Source organism: Nomascus leucogenys, chromosome 1a, assembly GCF_006542625.1.
Source record: "Nomascus leucogenys isolate Asia chromosome 1a, Asia_NLE_v1, whole genome shotgun sequence".
Classification (NCBI taxonomy): domain Eukaryota; kingdom Metazoa; phylum Chordata; class Mammalia; order Primates; family Hylobatidae; genus Nomascus; species Nomascus leucogenys.
This window is the reverse complement of record NC_044381.1, coordinates 24,564,902-24,585,035: the sequence shown is the minus strand read 5'-3', so window position 1 is coordinate 24,585,035 and position 20,134 is coordinate 24,564,902. Positions and strand designations below refer to the sequence as shown.

Here is a 20,134-nt window from a genome sequence, read left to right as displayed (position 1 = left end):
AGAGGCAAGGGTGTGATGAGGAAGAGAATAACCAGGTTGGATAGGAAGGCTGGAAGGCTGAGAAGGGTCTACCAAAGTCCCAGCAAACAAAAGCGAACAATAGCCGTGGAGGGCGCCTCACACTGTCCTCTCCATAAGCCAGGCTACATAGGTCATCATCTGGAATCTTTTTTTTTTTCTGAAATGTTTGTGGCTCAGCTCTTCTTAATACAGTCCTTTCTGACTGGGGCAGGGGGGTGGGGGGGGGGGGTGTGTGCCTGTAGTCTCAGCTACTCAGGAGACTAAGGTGGGAGGATTGCTTGAGCCCAGGCATTCAAGGCTGCAGTAAGCTATGATTGCACCACTGCTGTCCAGCCTGGGTGACAGTGAGACCCTGTCTCAAAAAAAAAAAAAAAAAAAAAAAAGGGATAGTCCATTCTAGCTGCCCAATGTGCACGACCTTGTGAGGTAGTAAGAACCGTGACCAGGAAAAGGCCATGTCATCCATCAGGTGACTTTGTAGAGGAGGCTTCTGCCCTGATGGGAGAGTAGCTTAGGCAGCCTCGAGGCCCCTTCCACTTCAATTTGGGAAATATTTAATGAGCTCCCACTGTGTGCCAGCCCAGACTCTGCTGACTGTGGCCTGGGTGGGACAGCAGGGAGGACGGTCCCTATCTTCAAAGTGATCAGGGTCTGTCTGGGCATGGTGGCTCACGCCTATAATCTCAACACTTTGGGAGGCTGAGGTGGGTGCATCACCTGAAATCAGGAGTTTGAGACCAGCCTGGCCAACATGGCAAAATCCCATCTCTTCTAAAAATACAAAAATCGTCTGGGCTCGGTGGTGTGCGCTTGTAATCCCAGCTACATGGGAGGCTGGGGCAGGAAGCTCACTTCAACCTGGGAGGTGGAGATTACAGTGAGCCAAGGTTGCACTAAGATCACACCACTGCACCACTCCAGCCTGGGTGACAGAGCAAGACTCTGTCTCAGAAAAAAAAAAAAAAAAAACCACACACACACAAAAAAAAAAACGTGCCTGGGTCTCACCACCCAGACATGGTCTAATGTAGTCCACCCATGTGGTTCCTGCATCTCCAGTTTAGGGGGATGGACTGAGGCCTGGGACCATCTGTTCCCAGTGCCCTCCGCCTTCTCTCTTGTAGCATTCTTCTTTTCTCCTTCGGCACTCTCTGAATTTCCTGTTGCCCAAACCTTCCTGCCCAGAACTAACACTTCTCATTTAACAGACACTTGGATGAGACTAACTGTGTATAAACCCAGTTCCTGCCCACAGGTGCTTGGCCTGGAGAAGGGCCCGCTGAAGCAGCATTGACCAGGAAACACCGTGAGACACATGTCAGGGCTCTCCCTGCCCAGGCCCTAATTTGTGTCCCACTAAATGGGGCCATGATCAGAACTGTGAGTTCCCAGCAGAGGGTGGAGGTGGAGATGCCACACTGGGGCTGAGCTAAGACACCACCATGGAGGAGCTGGCAGCAAAAGTCTGAGTCCCAGGATCCCCTGTGTACTTAGCTTACACAAATTGGAGTGTAGATTCCTTCTTTTCTTTTCTTTCTTTCTCTCTTTCTCTCTCTCTTTCTTTCTCTCTTTTTCTCTTGCCTGCCTACATTCCTTCCTTCCTTCCATTTTTTCTTTCTCTTTCTTTCTTTCTTTCTTTCTTTCTTTCTTTCTTTCTTTCTTTCTTTCTTTCTTTCTCTCTCTCTCTCTCTCTCTCTCTCTCTTTCTTTCTTCTCTCTTTCTTTACAAGATCTTACTCTGTCATGCAGTGTTGCAAACACAGTTCACTGCAGCTTCTACCTCCTGGGCTCAAGTGATGATCCACCTGCCTCAGCCTCCCAAGTAGCTGGGAATACAGGCTCAGACCTGTGCCACCATGCTCAGCTAATTTTTGTTGTTGTTGTTGTTAGAGACGGGGTCTTGCCATGTTGCCCAGGATGGTCTCGAATTCCTGGGCTCAAGTAATCCTCCCACCTCAGCCTCCCAAAGTGCTGGGATTACAGGCATGAGCCACCATGCCTGGCCCTGAGTGTATATTTCTAACTAAATTAATGAGAACAAGAGAGAAAAAAATAGAAATGTATATAACATAAGTGATTCTGCCTGCCATGCCAATCTACATGTGCATCCTCTTGTGACAGACCAACTCTACTAGGTGCTTAACTGCTGGCCACCTACCTATTCCTCCTATTCCTGTCTTTCTTGCTAGTCAAGACCCTGTTTCATTCCTTTGTTCATCCTCCAGGTGGCCATGTCCTCAGGGAAGGCTGAGACCTTCCTCAACCCAAGGGGTTAGTCTTGGTTCATTAACTCCAAGCCAGTTTTGATGATTCTATTCCCTTTCCCTTACTGGTTTAGAAGCAGGTGTATGTGGTATTTTTGATCAGTGAGACTTTGGGGGTCAGCTTTGGTGAGGGGTAGGGGGTGCTTTGGGGAAAGCTTCTTTATTCTTGAAAAGGAAGGAGAGGAGAATCCTCCCTTTTCCTGTCTCTGAACATTTTCATGACGCATGGAACTGCTGTGTCCATCTTGGGACATCAGAGGAAAGCCAAGAGAATTGCAGAGAGGTCAAACTGAGGCCATCAGGACATTGAGCCACTGAATTAGCCACCTCTGGTGCCATACTACCTTGGGACTTGTTGTTACATGAGCCAATCAATCGTCTGTTGTTTAATGCTCCATTAAATAATCTTTCTACCACCTGCAGGTAAAAGCATTCTAAATGATACAGTATGAGGATGACTATTCCCACAGTTGGTCTCAGCCTCTTGTATCTCTCAAAATCTGACCATCAACAAATCCCAAGAAATTCTAGAATTTCAAGATATATATTTCGGTACAACATGATTCTTAGTACAAGCCAACAACATCATCTGGTATTTAACATAAGAAAAGGAGGTCTGTTCCTAGGCTGGAACTTTTGGGTTTTAGTGAGGTATGATACTATATTGTACTTACTGGGAGATTTAAGGAGTTTTCAAGAGGAGTTTTGACTATGCAAATGTCTGCCTTTTCTCTTTAGAACCTAATCCTTTTCTGAGATGCTACTGTAGGGAACTGAAAGGAACTTTCCCTTTCACCCTGTGAAGGTTCACTGAAAAATCAACTCATGAAAGGCAGATTAATTGGTGGAAAGACATAAATTTATTGCCGGGCGCAGTGGCTCACACCTGTAATCCCAGCACTTTGGGAGGCCGAGGTGGGCAGACCACGAGGTCGGGAGATGGAGACCATCCTGGCTAATACGGTGAAACCCCGTGTTACAAATGAATTTGTAAACATTGCTGTTCTGAAACGTCCTTTTTAGGCTGGGCAAGTGGCTCACGCCTGTAATCCCAACACTTTGGGAGACTGAGATGGTTGGATCACTTGAGGTCAGGAGTTTGAGACTGGCCTGACCAACATGGCAAAACCCTGTCTCTACTAAAAATACAAAAATTGTCCGGGTGTGGTGGCAGGTGCCTGTAATCCCAGCTACTTGGGAGGCTAAGACATGAGAATTGCTTGTGCCTGAGAGGTGGAGGTTGCAGTGAGCCGAGATAGTGCCACTGCACTCCAGCCTGAGTGACAGAGAGAGACTCTGTCTCCAAAAAAAGGAAAAGAAAAGGAAAAAAAAAAGTCTTTTTTTATTACCCCCTGGTAATTTCTTACTGCCAATTTTTGCTCTAATTTCTTTCAATTTCTTTCCCTCTTCTAACTGCACCTCTTCCTTCTTATCTTCCTTCTGTGATGTGGGACCCACATTTTCATACCCAAATGGTCCATAGACCTGCTTTGTTCTCCAAAATACAGTTTTCTCCTTGGAAGGAATTTTACCTCTAGCTTTTAAAATAACATTTCTGTTCTCACAAATTTATCATCAGGATTGATCATATTTTTAAATTAAAATGTTATTGCTAAAACATTTTAAACTAAAATAGCATTTTTAAACTAAAATGCTATGTCTGTTTTCTCTCACTCTTGTTATGAAATGTTTCCTAATGCGAAGTGTTTTCTTGATGGAAGACTAAAATATTGAGACAACATATATATTTATGTCTCACATCTCCTACTTATGGCCATAGAACCTTTAATAAAGGTAATGTTGCTTACAAAAGGAATGATTGTATAATAGCAGAGAAATATTCTTTCCAAAGTGAAATAATATATAGAGATGAAAACCAACACTTGTGAATGACACTTTTATATGAGAATTATATTTGCATAGTTAAAGGTAAAAATACTTGATCCATAATGATTTTCATTTATAATTTTGGTTATAGATTGTATCTATTAGCTATTGTTACAATAATGCTGCTTGACAAACCATCCCAAAACTCACTGGCTTTCGTTGTCATGCATATGCAGTTGGCTGGGGCTTGGCTGATCTAGACCTGGCTTGGCTTCCAGGTGCAGATCGGATCCAGATCTGCTCCCCGGGACTCTCATCCCCTTGCAGGCTGACTGGGGCTTGTCCTTCTCATGCTGTAGCAGAGTGCGAGCCTCACCTCTTAAGCCCATTTCAAACCTTTGCTTGCATTATGTCCTCTAACATCCCTTTAGCCAAAGCAAACATCAGTGAGACAGGGAAGACCATTAGTCCCACAGCAGGAGAGGAGGAGAATGAATATTTGCTGAACAGTAATTCAGACTCTTACATAAGTGAAATATCATGATTGTCCATCATGCCCAACATCTGTGTCTCTCTGCCAGCCAAATCCAACAGCTATCAAAAGTGGCTTAAACTGGGAGGGGTTATTAGTCGGTTAAAAGCAAAGCATGTCAAGGAAATAATCTATTCATGTAGGAGCAAAGATTTTTCTTCTATAAACATGCATTTAAGATAGAGCTGACAATCTCCTTGCAGCAATTTCTTGAGAAGAAAGTGTAGGTCAAGGCACAACACTCCTCCGACCCAATTCCTGCAACCTAGTCAGAGAGGACAACTATTTGCACCATGAAATGAACTATAACCCCCAGGTCTTGAGTAATTCATTGTGCATATATCCTATGAAATGAAGCTCTCAAGGACCCGGAATGTAAAATTTAAAAAGTAACGAGTGCTAAGACATTAGAATTTAATTAATTTCATATTAGTCTATTTAAAGCATCATGTAATTTTAAGCCATTATTAGTCATTCATATGACTAATTCATATGACTTTTGTTCAGTTGATTCTTAATAGAAATGCTGGAGAATGGCAATCTTACACATCTCTGGGTTCTTGATTTAGCACAGAGGCTGGTAGAGTACATCTCATGGGACAAACTAGCTCACTATCTGTTTTTGTAAATAAAGTTTTATTGGAACACACTCCTGCCCATTTGTTTCTATGTTGTCTGTAGCTGCTTTCACTCTACAAGGGCAGATTGAGAAGTTGCAACAGAAATGCTATGAACTCAAAGCCTAAAATGTTTACTATGTGGCAAACAAGAAAAATGGCCAATCCTGATTTAACATAATGCTAGACAGTAGAAATTTTGGAATTTGGGTTATTGACACAGTTCTGGGATGAATATTGTCCTTGAGTTATTCTTAGATAACTATCTAAATACTTAGAGAAAAGTATTTTTTAGGAAAATCAATAATGTAAACAAATATTACACAGATAATTTTAACCTCCTTAAGAAAATAATCTTTTTAATACATTAGAATATGAGCACTTATTTCCAAACAGTTATTATACCAATCATAAAATTTGTATTTGCTTGTTAAAGGAGACCCTGAAAAACTCTATCAAATATTGCTTTATTAACCTTTAAGGAGATTATTCTTCTTGCAATAAACCTATGATTTTTAAAAATATATACTTGCCAGTTGGGCGCAGTGGCTCACTCCTGTAATCCCAGCACTTTGGGAGGCCGAGGTGGGCACATCACCTGAGGTCAGGAGTTCGAGACCAGCCTGGACAACATGGTGAAACCCTGTCTCTACTAAAAATACAAAAATTAGCTGGGTGTGGTGGCACATGCCTGTAATCTGAGCTATTTGGGAAGCTGAGGCCAGAGAATCACTTGAACCTGGGAGGTGGAGGTTGCACTGAGCCAAGATTGTGCCACTGCACTCCAGCCTGGGCAACAGAGCGAGACTCTGTCCTCTGTCTCAAAATATATACATATATATTATATATACATATATATGTTATATACATAACATATATATGTATATATAATATATATGTATATATAATATATATACACACACACACACGCACACACACATATCTTGCCATTTCTTCAAACTTTTCACCAATGTAGATCATTTTAACTCTATTCACATACATAATTGCATCTGAATTAGTACAATTTTACTATATTGTGTTTAAAGATATTTCAAAACACCACACTGGCCCCTGATCTTTTCTTTGATATTAGAAAAAACAAAATCTTGTGTCTTGCCAGACGTCCACTCTTGGAGACAATCTCGTAGCTTTAGAAGAAAGAAACATTAGCATTTCTAAAGACTTGGAGAGAGAACATGGGCAGATTTTAAAAGTGACAACACATTCTTAGTTATTTCCAGTAGATATATTGAGAACACAGAAAAATCTGCAGTCATATCTATTGGGTATTGAATTAGATGTATGTATTTCTGTGTTATGGAATTCACTTTAAAGCCCCAAATGAGACCTCAATATGAGGCCTGAACTGGAGAAGAAGAGGGGTTCGTGGAGAAGAAGAGAAGGGTGGTTCACACCTGTGATCCCAACACTGGGAGGCCAAGGCGGGTGGATCATCCGAGGTCAGGAGTTCGAGACCAGCCTGGGCAACATGGTGAAACCCCCATCTCTACTAAAAATACAAAAATTAGTCAGGTGTGGTGGCAGGCGCCTGTAATCCCATAATCCCAGCTACTTGGGAGGCTGAGGCAGGAGAATTGCTGAGGCAGGAGGCAGAGGTTGCAGTGAGCCGAGATCATGCCATTGCACCCCAGCCTAGGCAACAAGAGTGCAACTTGGTTTCAAAAAATAAATAAATAAATAAAAATAAATAAAAAGAAGACGAAGAGTTCATCCCAGCCTCTTCTCCACCCTGGGCTAGGAATAGTTCTCTATAAGATATAGGACTTAGACAATGGATCCTAAATTGGAGATTAGGTAAAAACAAAAGAAGTGCTCCAGGACTACACCTCTGAAAGGAAGTTTTCCTGGCCCAGTAACTGCAAGATAGGTATAGAGCTATAGGTCATCATCAGCTCCCTTTACAAGCCACATGGGATTGTAATCTGAGAAATAACTGTGTATCCATGTCAGCTGAATGACTTGGCTCAAATGGCACTTCTTTTTTTTCTTTCAGGAGTCGGGTGGGAGAATGTGCTGCTAAAGGGAGGTGAGTCAGCCTCGAACGCCACAGAAACATCCGGCCCAGACATGACTATCAAGGTAAGGGATTCTCTTCAGGTTGATTCTCAAAGTGTATCTCTAGAGTAAAGGCAGCCTATGGCAGGTTTTTCTGGGGGTAAAATGAACACTACCAATCCACCTTGCTGGAGTTCTCTCTCTACTCACTGAGGTCTTAGGGAGGCAACCGTACATAAGATTTCCGGAAATTTGGGATTTGGTGTACAGCCATACCACCCTGAACATGCCTGACCTCGTCTGAAACTTGGGATCTGGTTTAGGATACTGCTTGAAAACCAGAATCTAAGATGTGATTTCCAATGGGCCTGTCGTAGGGTCTTCAGTGAATATCTACACGTAAGCTCTTTGTAAATGGTAACCCCAGTGGGCACAGTGGAGCAAATCTGAAAATTCTGAGCTGAGAATTCAGGCCCCACTGTGCATTGTGAGGAAAGGTCAGAGAGGCATAAAGTAGCTTTGATCTTGGCTCAAGATTTCCACTGATGTCAGCGGGAAGGCAGCACATGGCCCACTCCAGCTGAAAAGCTAATGGCCAAAGGTTTACAAAATGAGTCATCTGGAAATCCACTTAACTATCACTGTTCAAATTAAATGCATCAATTTGTAAGCACTGGCCAGATTAAAGAATCTGTAGCAAAAGTTATCAGAGGCTCAACCATTTCCCCTCTGTTACGGGATTAGACACAAAGGAATGGTCTTCCTCTCTTAGAACTCTGCTTACATATTAGTTAATAAAGGATGGGGGTGGGGGGGCTTTCTAACATTCTTGCCTGAATGATTATAATTTGAATATATGCTACTTATGAATTTTTCTTTGAAAAACAAGAAGTAATGTCTTATTTTATATAGAGCTGTAACTGGAGATATTTCTTTTTCTTTTTTTTATTTTTTTGTGACAGAGTATCAGTCTTTCACCCAGGCCGGAGTGCAGTGGCGCTATCTTGGCTCACTGCAAGCTCCGCCTCCTGGGTTCACGCCATTCTCCTGCCTCAGCCTCCTGAGTAGCTGGGACTACAGGCGCCAGCCACCGCGCCCGGCTAATTTTTTGTATTTTTAGTAGAGACGGGGTTTCACCGTGTTAGCCAGGATGGTCTCGATCTCCTGACCTCGTGATCCGCCCACTTCAGCCTCCCAAAGTGCTGGGATTACAGGCATGAGCCAAACTGGAGATATTTCTCTCCTGGATCTATTACTAGAAGTTGTACAAAAGAATATATAGCATGGATTTATTCAAGTTTTCTTTTGTAATGTGAAGGCTAAACTTGTGTTGTCTATGTTACAAATGGTAGAGAAGGCAAGCAAATGTTACCATAGTAAAGCTAAATGAAAGATAGGATAGTAGCCTGATTAGTCAAAAAGTCAACTAATCTGAGTGGTAACTACCCAGTGCTGAAAGAACTATAACTATGTTTAGCAGAATTTGTAAGACAATAATATAAATTGCAATGACATGTTGGTATTTTATTGGCTATTGTTGCAATGATTGACAAGTTTGAGTCTATGACCACGCTGGACGAAGGGGAATGGGTGCCAATAGTAAAACCTGATGGATTTAGATTTGTTATCTCAAAATCTGTTATCATCTTGAGAATTAATTTTTGAGATGAGTTGCTAGTGGGAGAGGAGACAGCACATTGCCAGTGTAGCTGCAGATGTGGTATAGACAGACATTCAAGTAGTCAGAAAGACTGGAGTTTGTTTTTATAAAGCAAATGGCATATTCTTTTTTTTTTTTTTTTTATGACAGAGTCTCGCTGTGTCGCCACGCTGGAGTGCAGTGGCGCAATCTTGGCTCACTGCAACCTCCGCCTCCTGGGTTCAAGCAATTCTCCTGCCTCAGCCTCCTGAGTAGCTGGGACTATAGGCGCCAGCCACCATGCCCAGCTAGTTTTTGTATTTTTAGGAGAGACAGGGTTTCACCATGTTGGCCAGGGTGGTCTCCATCTCTTGACCTTATGGTCCGCCCACCTCAGCCTCCCAAAGTGCTGGGATTACAGGCATAAGCCACCGCACCAGGCCACAAATGGCATATTCTAATAGAAGCAAGTTTTGTCCAAATCCCATTTGATAAGAATGCTACTTAACCAGGCTACTCATCCATGGTACCAGGATCTTGACTGAAGTTGTATTTGGGTCCCTCTAGTTTAGACATCATTCTCTTTTTCTTTTTCTTTTAACGAATACCTGAAATTTTCTCATGAGAAAAGATTTCTTTTACCCCTGCCCTACCCCAGGAAGATTTTTCATCCATAAGAACTGAACTCATTCTGAGGAATAAATACCATACACTTTAAATAGTTGAGCAAAATAGAAATTTATTTCTTTATTCATTTTGAGGCAGAGTCTTGCTCTGTCACCCAGGCTGGAGTGCAGTGGCATGATCGTGGCTCACTGCAACCTCCACCTCCCAGGTTCAAGGGATTATCCCACCTCAGCCTCCCAAGTAGCTGGAATTATAGGCATGTGCCACCATGCCTGGCTAATTTTCATATTTTTAGTAGAGATGGGGTTTCACCATGTTAACCAGTCTGGTCTGAAACTCCTGGACTCAGGTGATCTGCCCGCCTCGCCCTCCCAAAGTGCTGGGATTACAGGTATGAGCCTCTGCACCCAGCCAGCAAAATAGAAATATATTTAAACACATCAATAAACCCCTACAAATATTCTAGAGTTCTTCACTTAATGCCAGTTCCTTCTCACTAAGGAATTTGTGAATTTTCTAGGTGGATGTAACTACAGAAAATGCTTCTGTTTCTATTTTCTCCTTTAGGATTCTCAATTATGGAGCAGTCATTGACTTTTTTCCTTTGGGTATCATGTTGTTTCCCACCCCACACTGCCTTACATAACCATCGTGTCTTTGTATACAAATGAAAGTATTATTTTTTCTGCTCCACTTCACTAATCAGGTAAGTGCAAATTAAAACCACGATGAGATACCATCTCATGGCTGGGCGTGGTGGCTCACACCTGTAATCCTAGCACTTTGGGAGGACAAGGTGGGTGGATCAGAGGTCAGGAGATCGAGACCATCCTGGCCAACATGTGAAATGCCGTCTCTACTAAAAATACAAAAATTAGCCGGGTGTGGTGGCGTGTGCCTGTAATCCAAAGCTGCTCAGGAAGCTGAGGCAGGAGAATCGCTTGAACCCGGGAGGCAGAGATTGCAGATTGCAGTGAGCCGAGTCTGCACCACTGCACTCCAGCCTGGCAAAAGAGCGAGACTCCGTCTCAAAAAAAAAAAAAAAGAGAGATACCATCTCACATCAGTCAGAATGGCCATTATTAAAAAGGCAAAAAGTAACAGATGTTGGTGAGGTTGCAGAGAAAAGGGAACAGTTATACACTGTGGCAATGTAAATTAGCTCAACCCCTGTGGAAAACAGTATGGAGATTTCTGAAAGAACAAAACTACTGTTTGACCCAGCAATGGATATCTACCCAAAGGAAAATAAATCATCTTATCAAAAAGACACTCACACTCATATGTTTTCTGTAGCACTATTCACAATAGGAAAATCATGAAATTAACCTAAGTGTTCATCAGTGGTAGACTGGATAAAGAAAATGTGGCATATATACACCATGGAATACTACATAGCCATATAAATAATGAAATCATGTCCTTTGTAGCAGCATGGATGCAGAAGGAGGCCATTATCCTGCATGAATTAATGCAGAAACAGAAAATCAAATACTGCATGTTCTCCCTTATAGGTGGGAACTACTACACATGGGCATAAAGATGGAAATAGTAGAGACTGGGGACTCTAAAAGAAGGGGCAGGAGAGAAAGGAGACAGGGTTGAAAAACTACCTATTGGGTACTATGTTCACTATTTGGGTGATGGGTTCAGTAGAAGTCCAGATCCCAGCATTACGTAATATGCCTTGTATCAAGCCTGTACAGGAACCCCCTGAATCTATAATAAAAAAATTAAAATTAAATAAAAAGAATTTTTTTTTCTTTCTATATATAACTGCCAGGAGCTCATTAAGCGCAGACTTCCTCTCTTACATTTAGCTACAGGTATTCCTACTTCTAATAGCTACTTTATATATCTTTGCAATATCAGCTATTCCTGCCTTTTGCCTGAAAAAGCAAAATATTCTGTTAATAAAACCTGATACATTGACACTTTTCAAGGGAAATATCGGCAGAAATTACAAAGATAGTTGGGTTTCTTCCATATTGCTCTTCTTGTGATAGAGGTGTCTATCTTAGTATTTAGAAGTTTTCTTTCTGAAAAAGGAATACAATATTTTGAAGGTGCTTGCTTCCTCTTTGCCTTCCATTTCCCTTGCCATGATTGTAAGTTTCCCGAGGCCTCCCAGTCATGCTTCCTGTTAAGCCTGTGGAACTGTGAGTCAATTAAGCCTCTCTTCTGGCTGAGTACGGTGGCTCATGCCTGTAATCCTAGCACTGTGGGAGGCCGAGGCGGGTGGATCACCTGAGGTCAGGAGTTCAAGACCAGCCTGGCCAACATGGCGAAACCCCATCTCTACTAAAAATATAAAAATTACCCGGGCATGGTGATGCATGCCTGTAATCCCAGCTACTCAGGAGGCTGGGGAAGGAGAATTGCTTAAACCCAGGATGTGGAGGTTGCAGTGAGCTGAGATCACGCCACTGCACTCCAGCCTGCGTGACCAGAGCGAGACTCCATCTCAAAACAAAAAACAAAAAAACCCTCTCTTCTTCATAAATTACCCAGTCTCAGGTAACTCTTTACAGCAGTGTGAAAATGGACTAATACACCTGTGAATGTGACTTATTTGGAAAAAAGTCTTTGCAGATACAATTAACAATCTTGGCTGGGTGCGGTGGTTCATGCCTGTAATCCAAGCACTGGGAGGCTGAGGTGGGTGGATCACTTGAGGCCTGAAGTTCAAGACCAGCCTGGCCAACATGGTGAAACCCTGTCTCTACTAAAAATACAAAAAAACTAGGCGGGCATGGTGGCACACGCCTGTAATCCCAGCTACTCCGGTGGCTGAGGCACGAGAATCATTTGAATTCAGGAGGCAGATGTTGCAGTGAGCTGAGATCACGCCACTGCACTCCAGCCTGGGTGACAGAATGAGACTCTGTGTCAGAAAATAATACTAATAATCTTGAGATGAGATCATCCTGGATTTACCAGATGGGCCCTAAATCCAATGACACATGTCCTTGTAAGAGACAAAAGAGGATACTCATATACACAGAAGGCCATGTAAGGGGACAGAGGCAGAGGTTGAAGTTATGCAGCCCAAGTCAAGAAACACATGGATCCACCAGTAGCTAGAAGAGGCAAGGAAGGAGTCTTCTCTAGAGCCTTTGGAGGCAGAGGAGTGCAGCCCTCCTGACACCTTGAATTGGAACTTTTGGCCTCCAGAATTCTGAGAAAATAAATTTCCGTTGTTTTAAGCCACCAAGTGTGTGGTAGTTTGTTATGGCAACCCTGGGAAATGAATGCACTCAGATTCTGCCAAGAATCACACCTACGCTTCTTGAGTGCTAATGCCACAGAGGCTGATAAACCAATATTACACAGATCCACATAATTTTCTTATTTTACTCTACTTACCCTTATAAATTGTTTTTACCTGTTCTTGTTTTGGGAGAACCACTAACTTTTTTCAGCCTGTATTTATCATCCTTCACTAGAAGAAAAGCGTAGCTGTATCTCAGAATATCTTCTATTTGATATCATATTCTGTTTTCTTGCTTGTCCAGACATTGAATTTCAAAAAAAAAAAAGGAAACAGGTATGGATCAGTATTTCTTGAAATGCCTGACCCTGAGAATCACCTGCAGCAATGTAGAAAACAGCAATAACACAGCTTGCCAGACTTCTTTCAGAATTCAGATTCAGAAGACCTGGGCTTGAGAATTAGCATTTTTAATAAGTGCTCCAAGTGACTTTCATGATTAGTTTCAGAAAATCTTGTCTTAGCACATCACTAATGCAGTCTGGGGGTGGCCATGTGAGCCCTACTATTGCTCTTGGCTCTCCAGTTGTCCAACCAATGTGAGGGAGGATTTGGATACTTCCCTATTCAATGCCCTTTGATTACTTCCCATTTCAACACTGAATAAGGCTCAGGCTTCCCCTGGCTTCTAGACTTCCTTACTCTTCACTTCGATTTCATTTTTAGCGTTGTCTTTCACTGTGTCTTTCTCTGTACCCATTCTTGCTCTCTTTATCTGTTCTACTTGCAGCCTGGATACTGTAGCTTTCTTTTTAAAAAGCTGAGCTGAGCTGGGCATGGTGGTGGGAAGATTGCTTGAGCCCAGGATTTCAATCCTAGCCTGGGCAACATACTGAGACTCCATCTCTAAAAAAATAAATGAAAAGATCAAGCTGATAATATCCCTCTGCTAAGGCCCTGCTGGCCTTCCCATGGCTCCTGGAACAAAGACCAACTCTTGCAGGCACTGTGTTTTTTAAAAGCCCCTGGCTTTCATTCACTTCTCCCTTGATCTTCCTGCTCTCCCTCTCTCTTTATATTCACATCTTTGGCTCAAATATTCTCTTCTCCAGTGGCACATTCTTTTCTTTTTTTTTTCTTTCTTTTTTTTTTTTTTTTTGAGACGGAGTTTTGCTCTTGTTGCCCAGGCTGGAGTGCAATGGCGCCATCTCGGCTCACCACAACCTCTGCCTCCTGGATTCAAGCAGTTCTCCTGCCTCAGCCTCCTGAATAGATGGGATTAACAGGCCTGTGCCACCACACCTGGCTAATTTTGTATTTTTAGTAGAGACAGGGTTTCTCCATGTTGGTCAGGCTTGTCTCGAACTCCCGACCTGAAATGATCCGCCTGCCTCGGCCTCGCAAAGTGCTGGGATTACAGGCATGAGCCACGGCACCCAGCTCCAGTGACATTTTCTAACAAGCACTGTTTGTTTCATATTCTCATAGGACCTAATAGCTCTCCTTCATAGCCGGTCACATCAATAACCATAGAAGTCAGGCAGGTGTGGTGGCTCACACCTGTAATCCCAGCACTTTGGGAGGCCAAGATGGGTGGATTGCTTGAGACCAGAAGTTCGAGACCAGCCTGAGCAACATGACAAAACCCAGTCTCTACGAAATACATAAAAATTAGCTGAGTGTGGTGGCCTGTGCCTGTAGTCCTGGCTACTTGGGAGGCAAGAGATGGGAAGATCACTTGAGCCCAGGGAGACTGAGGCTGCAGTGAGCTGTGATAAAATAAAAAATAAAATTAAAATAAAAATAACCATAATTTTCATTGCATAAAATCCAATTGCCCTTGCTACAATATCATTTCCATAAGGGCCATTTTGCTGTTTCATTTTTTACTTGTTAGAGGCTCTAAATTGTAGTTCTTTTTTTAAAAAACACAACTTTGTTAAGGACAAAATTTGCATGCCATGTGGTTCCCCCAGGTAAGTGTACAGTTCAATAATGTTTCATAAATTTACTAACCATCACACAATCCAGTTTTAGAACACACACAGTTTTAAATAATTTGCATCATTCCAATAAGATCCCTCATGCCCTCTTATAGTTAATCTCCATTCTACGCCATCCCCAAACACCCACAAATTCCTTTCTGTTTCTATAAATTTGCCTGTTCTGGACATTTCATATAAATGGAGTCATACAACATGCAGTGTTTTGTATCTGGCTTAGGATGATGATCTTTTTTTTTTGAGATTTATTCATGTTGTAGCTTCAATCACTATCCCTTTCACTCTTTTCAATGCTGAAAAATATTTCATTTAATCGATATGCCAGGCTTGGCATGGTGGCTTACGCCTGTGATCCCAGCACTTTGGGAGGCCAAAGTGGGTAGATCACTTGAGCCCAGGAGTTGGAGACCAGCCTGGACAACATGGTGAAACTGTGTATCTACAAAAAATACAAAAATTAGCTGGGCATGGTGGCATGCACCTGTAGTCCCAGCTACATGGGAGGCTGAGGTGGGAGGCTCACCTAAGTCTAGGAGGTAGAGACTGCAGTGAGCTGTGATTGTGTCACTGCACTCTATCCTGGGTGATGACAGAGTAAGACCCTGTCTTAAAAAAAAAAAAAAAAGATAGGGCAGTGTCTTGGGTTTTTTTTTTTTTTTTTTACAGCCCAGAGATCTTTTATTTATTTATTTATTTTTTTAACATCTATTATGCCATGAATTCATAGGGAATAGGTTCCAGCAGCTCAGGCTCCTTCCCATTTGTTCTCACAAAGTGTGCTTCTCTGGGTGGAGCAGGCTGGTGCTTCAGTTGAACCCAGGTACCTTTCTCTTTGGCTTCTTTCTTTTTCTGGTCATTTTCCTTCACGCATTTCAGGAAGCCGTCTCTGCTCTTAGAGTGCTCAATGTGCTCAATACGCACATGAATTCTCTTGGCAAGAATCTTGCCCTTAACTTGTTTGTTTATAACAATGCCAACAGCATGCTGGGTAACATTGTAGACTCTTCTGGTTTTGCCATGGTAGCCCTTGTGGGGCACTCCTTTTTGAACAGTACCCATTCCCTTGACGTCTACAATATCACCTTTCTTATAGATTCGCATATACGTGGCCAAATGAACAACTCCATGTTTTCTAAAAGGCCTAGAGAACATATATTGGGTGCCTCTCCTCTTTCTCTTTGTGTTCGTCATTTTGGCGAATTACTGGAAGATGGCGGTTCCGGCCGAAAGGCTTTTTTTTTTGTTTTGTTCATTCACAAGTTGATGGATCTTGAGGTCGTTTCTACTTTCTGGCAGTAAGTATTCTTGCTATGAATAGTCGCTGCTGTGGATAGTCACATGTAAGCCTTTGTGTGGACATAGGTCTTCCTTTGTCTTGGGATTGTACCTAGGAGTGGAATTGCTGGGTCGTATGGTAAATCTGGGTTTAACTTTTTATAAAGCTGTCAGACTCTTTTCCAAAGCATCTACACCACTTTACACCTCACCAACAATGAATGAGGCTTCCAAGTTTTCTACATCCTAGCCAACACTTGCTACTGTCCATCTTTTGATTACAACCATCCTAGTGGGTGTGGAGTAGTATGTCATTGTGGTTTTGGTTTGCATTTTCCTGGTGGCTAATGACACGGAGTTCTTTTCATGTGCTTATTGGCTATTTGTATGCAGTTAATTTTTAATGGCTTGATTTCCTTTTTTGCCATAGTTTGTTCAATTATTAAATTGAAGCACTCTCTCATTTTAGCTGCCCAGTCAGTGTTTTCTGAGTGAGGGACCCTCTTCTTGACTGTGGCAGGAGGGTGCACTCAACTCACCCTTCCCCTTTAAGATCACCGTCCTCTCCACCACTACGTCCCTCTGCAGGGGTCGCATCAATCTCTCTTCTTTCTATTTCTTTTCTTTCTCTCACTCTTTTCTTTCTTTCTTTTCTTTTCCTTCCTTCCTTCCTTCCTCCCTCCCTCCCTCCCTCCCTTCCTCTCTCTCTCTCTCTTTCTTTCTTTCTTTCTTTCTTTCTTTCTTTCTTTCTTTCTTTCTTTCTTTCTTTCCTTCCTTCCTTCCTTCCTTCCTTCCTTCCTTCCTTCTTTCTTTCTTTCCTTCTCTCTCTCTCTCTCTTTCTTTCTTTCGACAGGGTCTCGCTATGTCACCCAGGCTGGAGCACAGTGCGATCATGGCTCACTGCAGCCTCAACCTCCCAGGCCCAAGCAATCCTCCTACCTCAGCCTCCTGTGTAGCTGGGACTATAGGCGTGCAGCACCACACTTGGCTAAATTTTTATTTTTTGTAGAGAAGGAGGACTCCCGAGGCCAGGCACGGTGGCTCAAGCCTGTAATCCCAGCACTTTGGGAGGCCAAGGCGGGCGGATCACGAGGTCAGGAAATCGAGACCATCCTGGCTAACGCGGTGAAACCCCGTCTCTACTAAAAAATACAAAAAATTAGCCAGGCGTGGTGGGCCGAGATTGCGCCACTGCACTCCAGGCTGGGGGACAGAGCGAGACTCCGTCTCAAAAAAAAAAAAAAGAGAAGGAGGACTCCCTATGTTGCCCAGGCCAATCTTGAACTCCTGGGCTCAAGCGATCCTCCTTCCTCGGCCTCCCAAAGTGTGAGATTACAGGTGTAAGCCATCACACCTAGCGATTATCTCTCTTTTCTATTTTCCCTTCACATCTTAGCCTTTTTTCTTTAATTATCTTTATTAGCCTAATCAGTGCTATTTTTTATTGTGGTAAAACAGATATAACATTTACCATTTTAAGCACTTTTAAAGGGTACCCGTCTGTGGAGTTAGGTACTTTCAAAGTGTTCTGCAACCATCATTGTCATCCATCCTTCTCCAGAACTTTTTCAACATCTTCTTCAACTGAAACTCTCTACCCTTAAATACCAGCCCCCCATTCTCTCCTACTCCAGCTCCTGTCAACCACCTAAATGTTACATTTTACACCTAAAATGTATTACTATTTAATTGCCTTCTCAAAGGGATTTTTAATACATTATGTTAATAGTAAAAAGCCAATAAGGCCGGGCATGGTGGCTCACTACTGTAATCCCAGCACTTTGGGAGGCCAAGGCATGTGGATCACTTGAGGTCAGGAATTCAAGACCAGCCTGGCCAACACAGTGAAACCCCATCTCTACTAAACATACAAAAATTAGCTGGGTGTGGTGGCACACACCTGTAATCTCAGCCACTCTGGAGGCTGAGGCACGAAAATCGCTTGAACCCAGGAGGTAGAGGTTGCAGTGAGCCGAGATCACGCCACTGCACTCCAGCCTGGCCAATAGAGCGAGATGCAGTCTCAAAAACAAAAACAAAAACAGAAAAGCCAGTAAGATGGCTACTCCTCAGAAATAAAGTAGGAAGCTGCTACAAGCTAGATTTTTAAAGATATTGCTGGTTACAGAAGTTCCTTTCTTCTGTGGCATGAACTGCCCGGGGCCCTCATACTGGAAATGTCTTGGCCTTATCCAGCTGGTGCCTTGCTGCAAGTCCCAAATCACACCTGCTTGGCTCTGCATCATTTTCTTGAATTTTGTTTATCCAATGACTGGAAAAAATGACATCAAGTAATCCATGTTAAAGAAATATCTCTAGGATAAAAATTTTGTGATTTGGCTGTCATTTTCATCAAATACACCAACTAAATCCTAAATGCTTTCATTATCTTGCCCTCTTGTCCATATATACTAAGACTAAAAACCAAGTGTTTGCAAAAAGGAATACAAAAAATTTTAGCACAGCAGAATTTTCCTCAGAATGAAGTCTGGTATTCTTATTTACATGTGCAATATTTCTCATTTATGCTTGAACAAGAAACAAGGTTGGTACCCCTTAGGCAAGCTAGAGATTCTGGCTGTAAAACCATTTGAAAAGGGTACAATTTCTATTCAAGGACATGGGAAAGCCACATTTAAAAAAGGATGTTGCTTCTCTACACTTAAAACTTGTTGGAAGACAGATTATCCTCCTAGAAGGGCAGATGTTCTCTATTACAAAAGAGGAAAAGCATTTAGACTCTTCCGGTGGTGAATAGAGGCCACAGGTTACAGCTTTCTTTGGCCTTTGCTTTTAAAAAAACATTCTGCTGAAGGCCTTTTGTTGCCAGTGGTGTCCAGCCAGTTGCCCTTTGTATTTGATGATGACGACATTGAAAGGATTGTTTTGTGCAGGGACTCTGGACAAAAAAGGGACATTTGGGACAGAAAACCTTTCTACATTGTGTATATACATAAAGATCGCTCTAAATTTGGTTCCTTGCCAAAGGAAATGTTTTTGAAGATTTTTTAAAAATCCTCAAAACTATTCAGGGTAGTGGATCTCAGAGGGGGTTTGGCAGTGGTGGGTAGGGGGCATATCAGTACTATATGGGTCAGTTTTTGTAATACCTGCCTTTGAGAATCATTGTCTTGGATTTTCTTTAAAATGAATATGAAGAGCTCTGTTGTAAACTGAAGAATCATTAATGTTTATTTATTGTTCCTGTGTGTTACTCCCTATTTGTCAAATAAAATAAATGTGAAAGAAATGAAGTCACAACCATTGACAGCTTTCAATAATCTATGTATAGATAAGGAATATTCGTGGCAAGTGAATAATCTCAGGTACCTTCTTCTTTGCCATTTTATTTCTTCACTGTGTTCTCTTGCCAACAATAATAGCTAACATGAGTGGAACGTTTGCTTTGAGCTGAGTACTGTGCTACACATACACCATCTCATATAATCCTCCAGATGACCCTGCTAAGGAGAAACTGTTATTAATTCCATTCTACAGATGTGGTGACTGTGGCACAGTAAAGTAACTTACCCAAGATCTCAAAGTGAGTGTGTGGTGGAGCCAAGCTTTGAACCCAGATGGAAGGACATTTTGTAGCCTCTCTGTTTGGGTTTTAGAAGTGCAAGTTTATTTTTTTTATTAGCTAAAGCAGGGGAGCTCCAAGGACAGGGCAAGTGTAGCTTAGCCAGATAAAATACCAGATGCCCAGTTCGATTTGAATTAAATTACATGGGACATACTTATATTAAAAAATTATTTGTTGTTTACCTAAAATTCAGATTTTACTGGGTGTTCTGTATTTTTATTTGCCAAGTCCAGTGGCCCTAGGCAAGAAGAGTGTTGCAAAGGAAATGAAGGGAACTGTGTAATGTGTTTTGATTATTGTCCTTTGGGATTATTTGTGGTTTTGGGTTCTTTTTTTTGTTTTTGTTTTTTAAAAACTTTTTTCATTTTAAACACGACAGTGTATTTTATTAAGCTTTAAACCAGACAGATGTATGCTTTAAGGACCTGCAATACGCTGATAACCTATCAAGGGACATCCCTTGATATGCTTCTTTGCTAGGAATCCAAATCTGATCCATGCCAAGATTTGTACCTCA

General features: G+C 42.2%; 1 protein-coding gene across 4 annotated transcripts in view; it reads left to right on the top strand.

Moving 5' to 3' along the window:
- PALM2AKAP2 (PALM2 and AKAP2 fusion) overlaps positions 1 to 20,134 on the top strand; it is a 526,900-nt gene that overhangs the window by 369,224 nt on the left and 137,542 nt on the right. For all 4 annotated transcript variants that reach the window (XM_030823221.1, XM_030823189.1, XM_030823172.1 and 1 more), the window contains one exon: positions 7,275 to 7,360. In XM_030823221.1, the coding sequence (XP_030679081.1) occupies positions 7,349 to 7,360 (12 nt within the window). In that variant the 5' untranslated portion in view covers positions 7,275 to 7,348. The remainder of the gene's footprint in view (positions 1 to 7,274; positions 7,361 to 20,134) is intronic.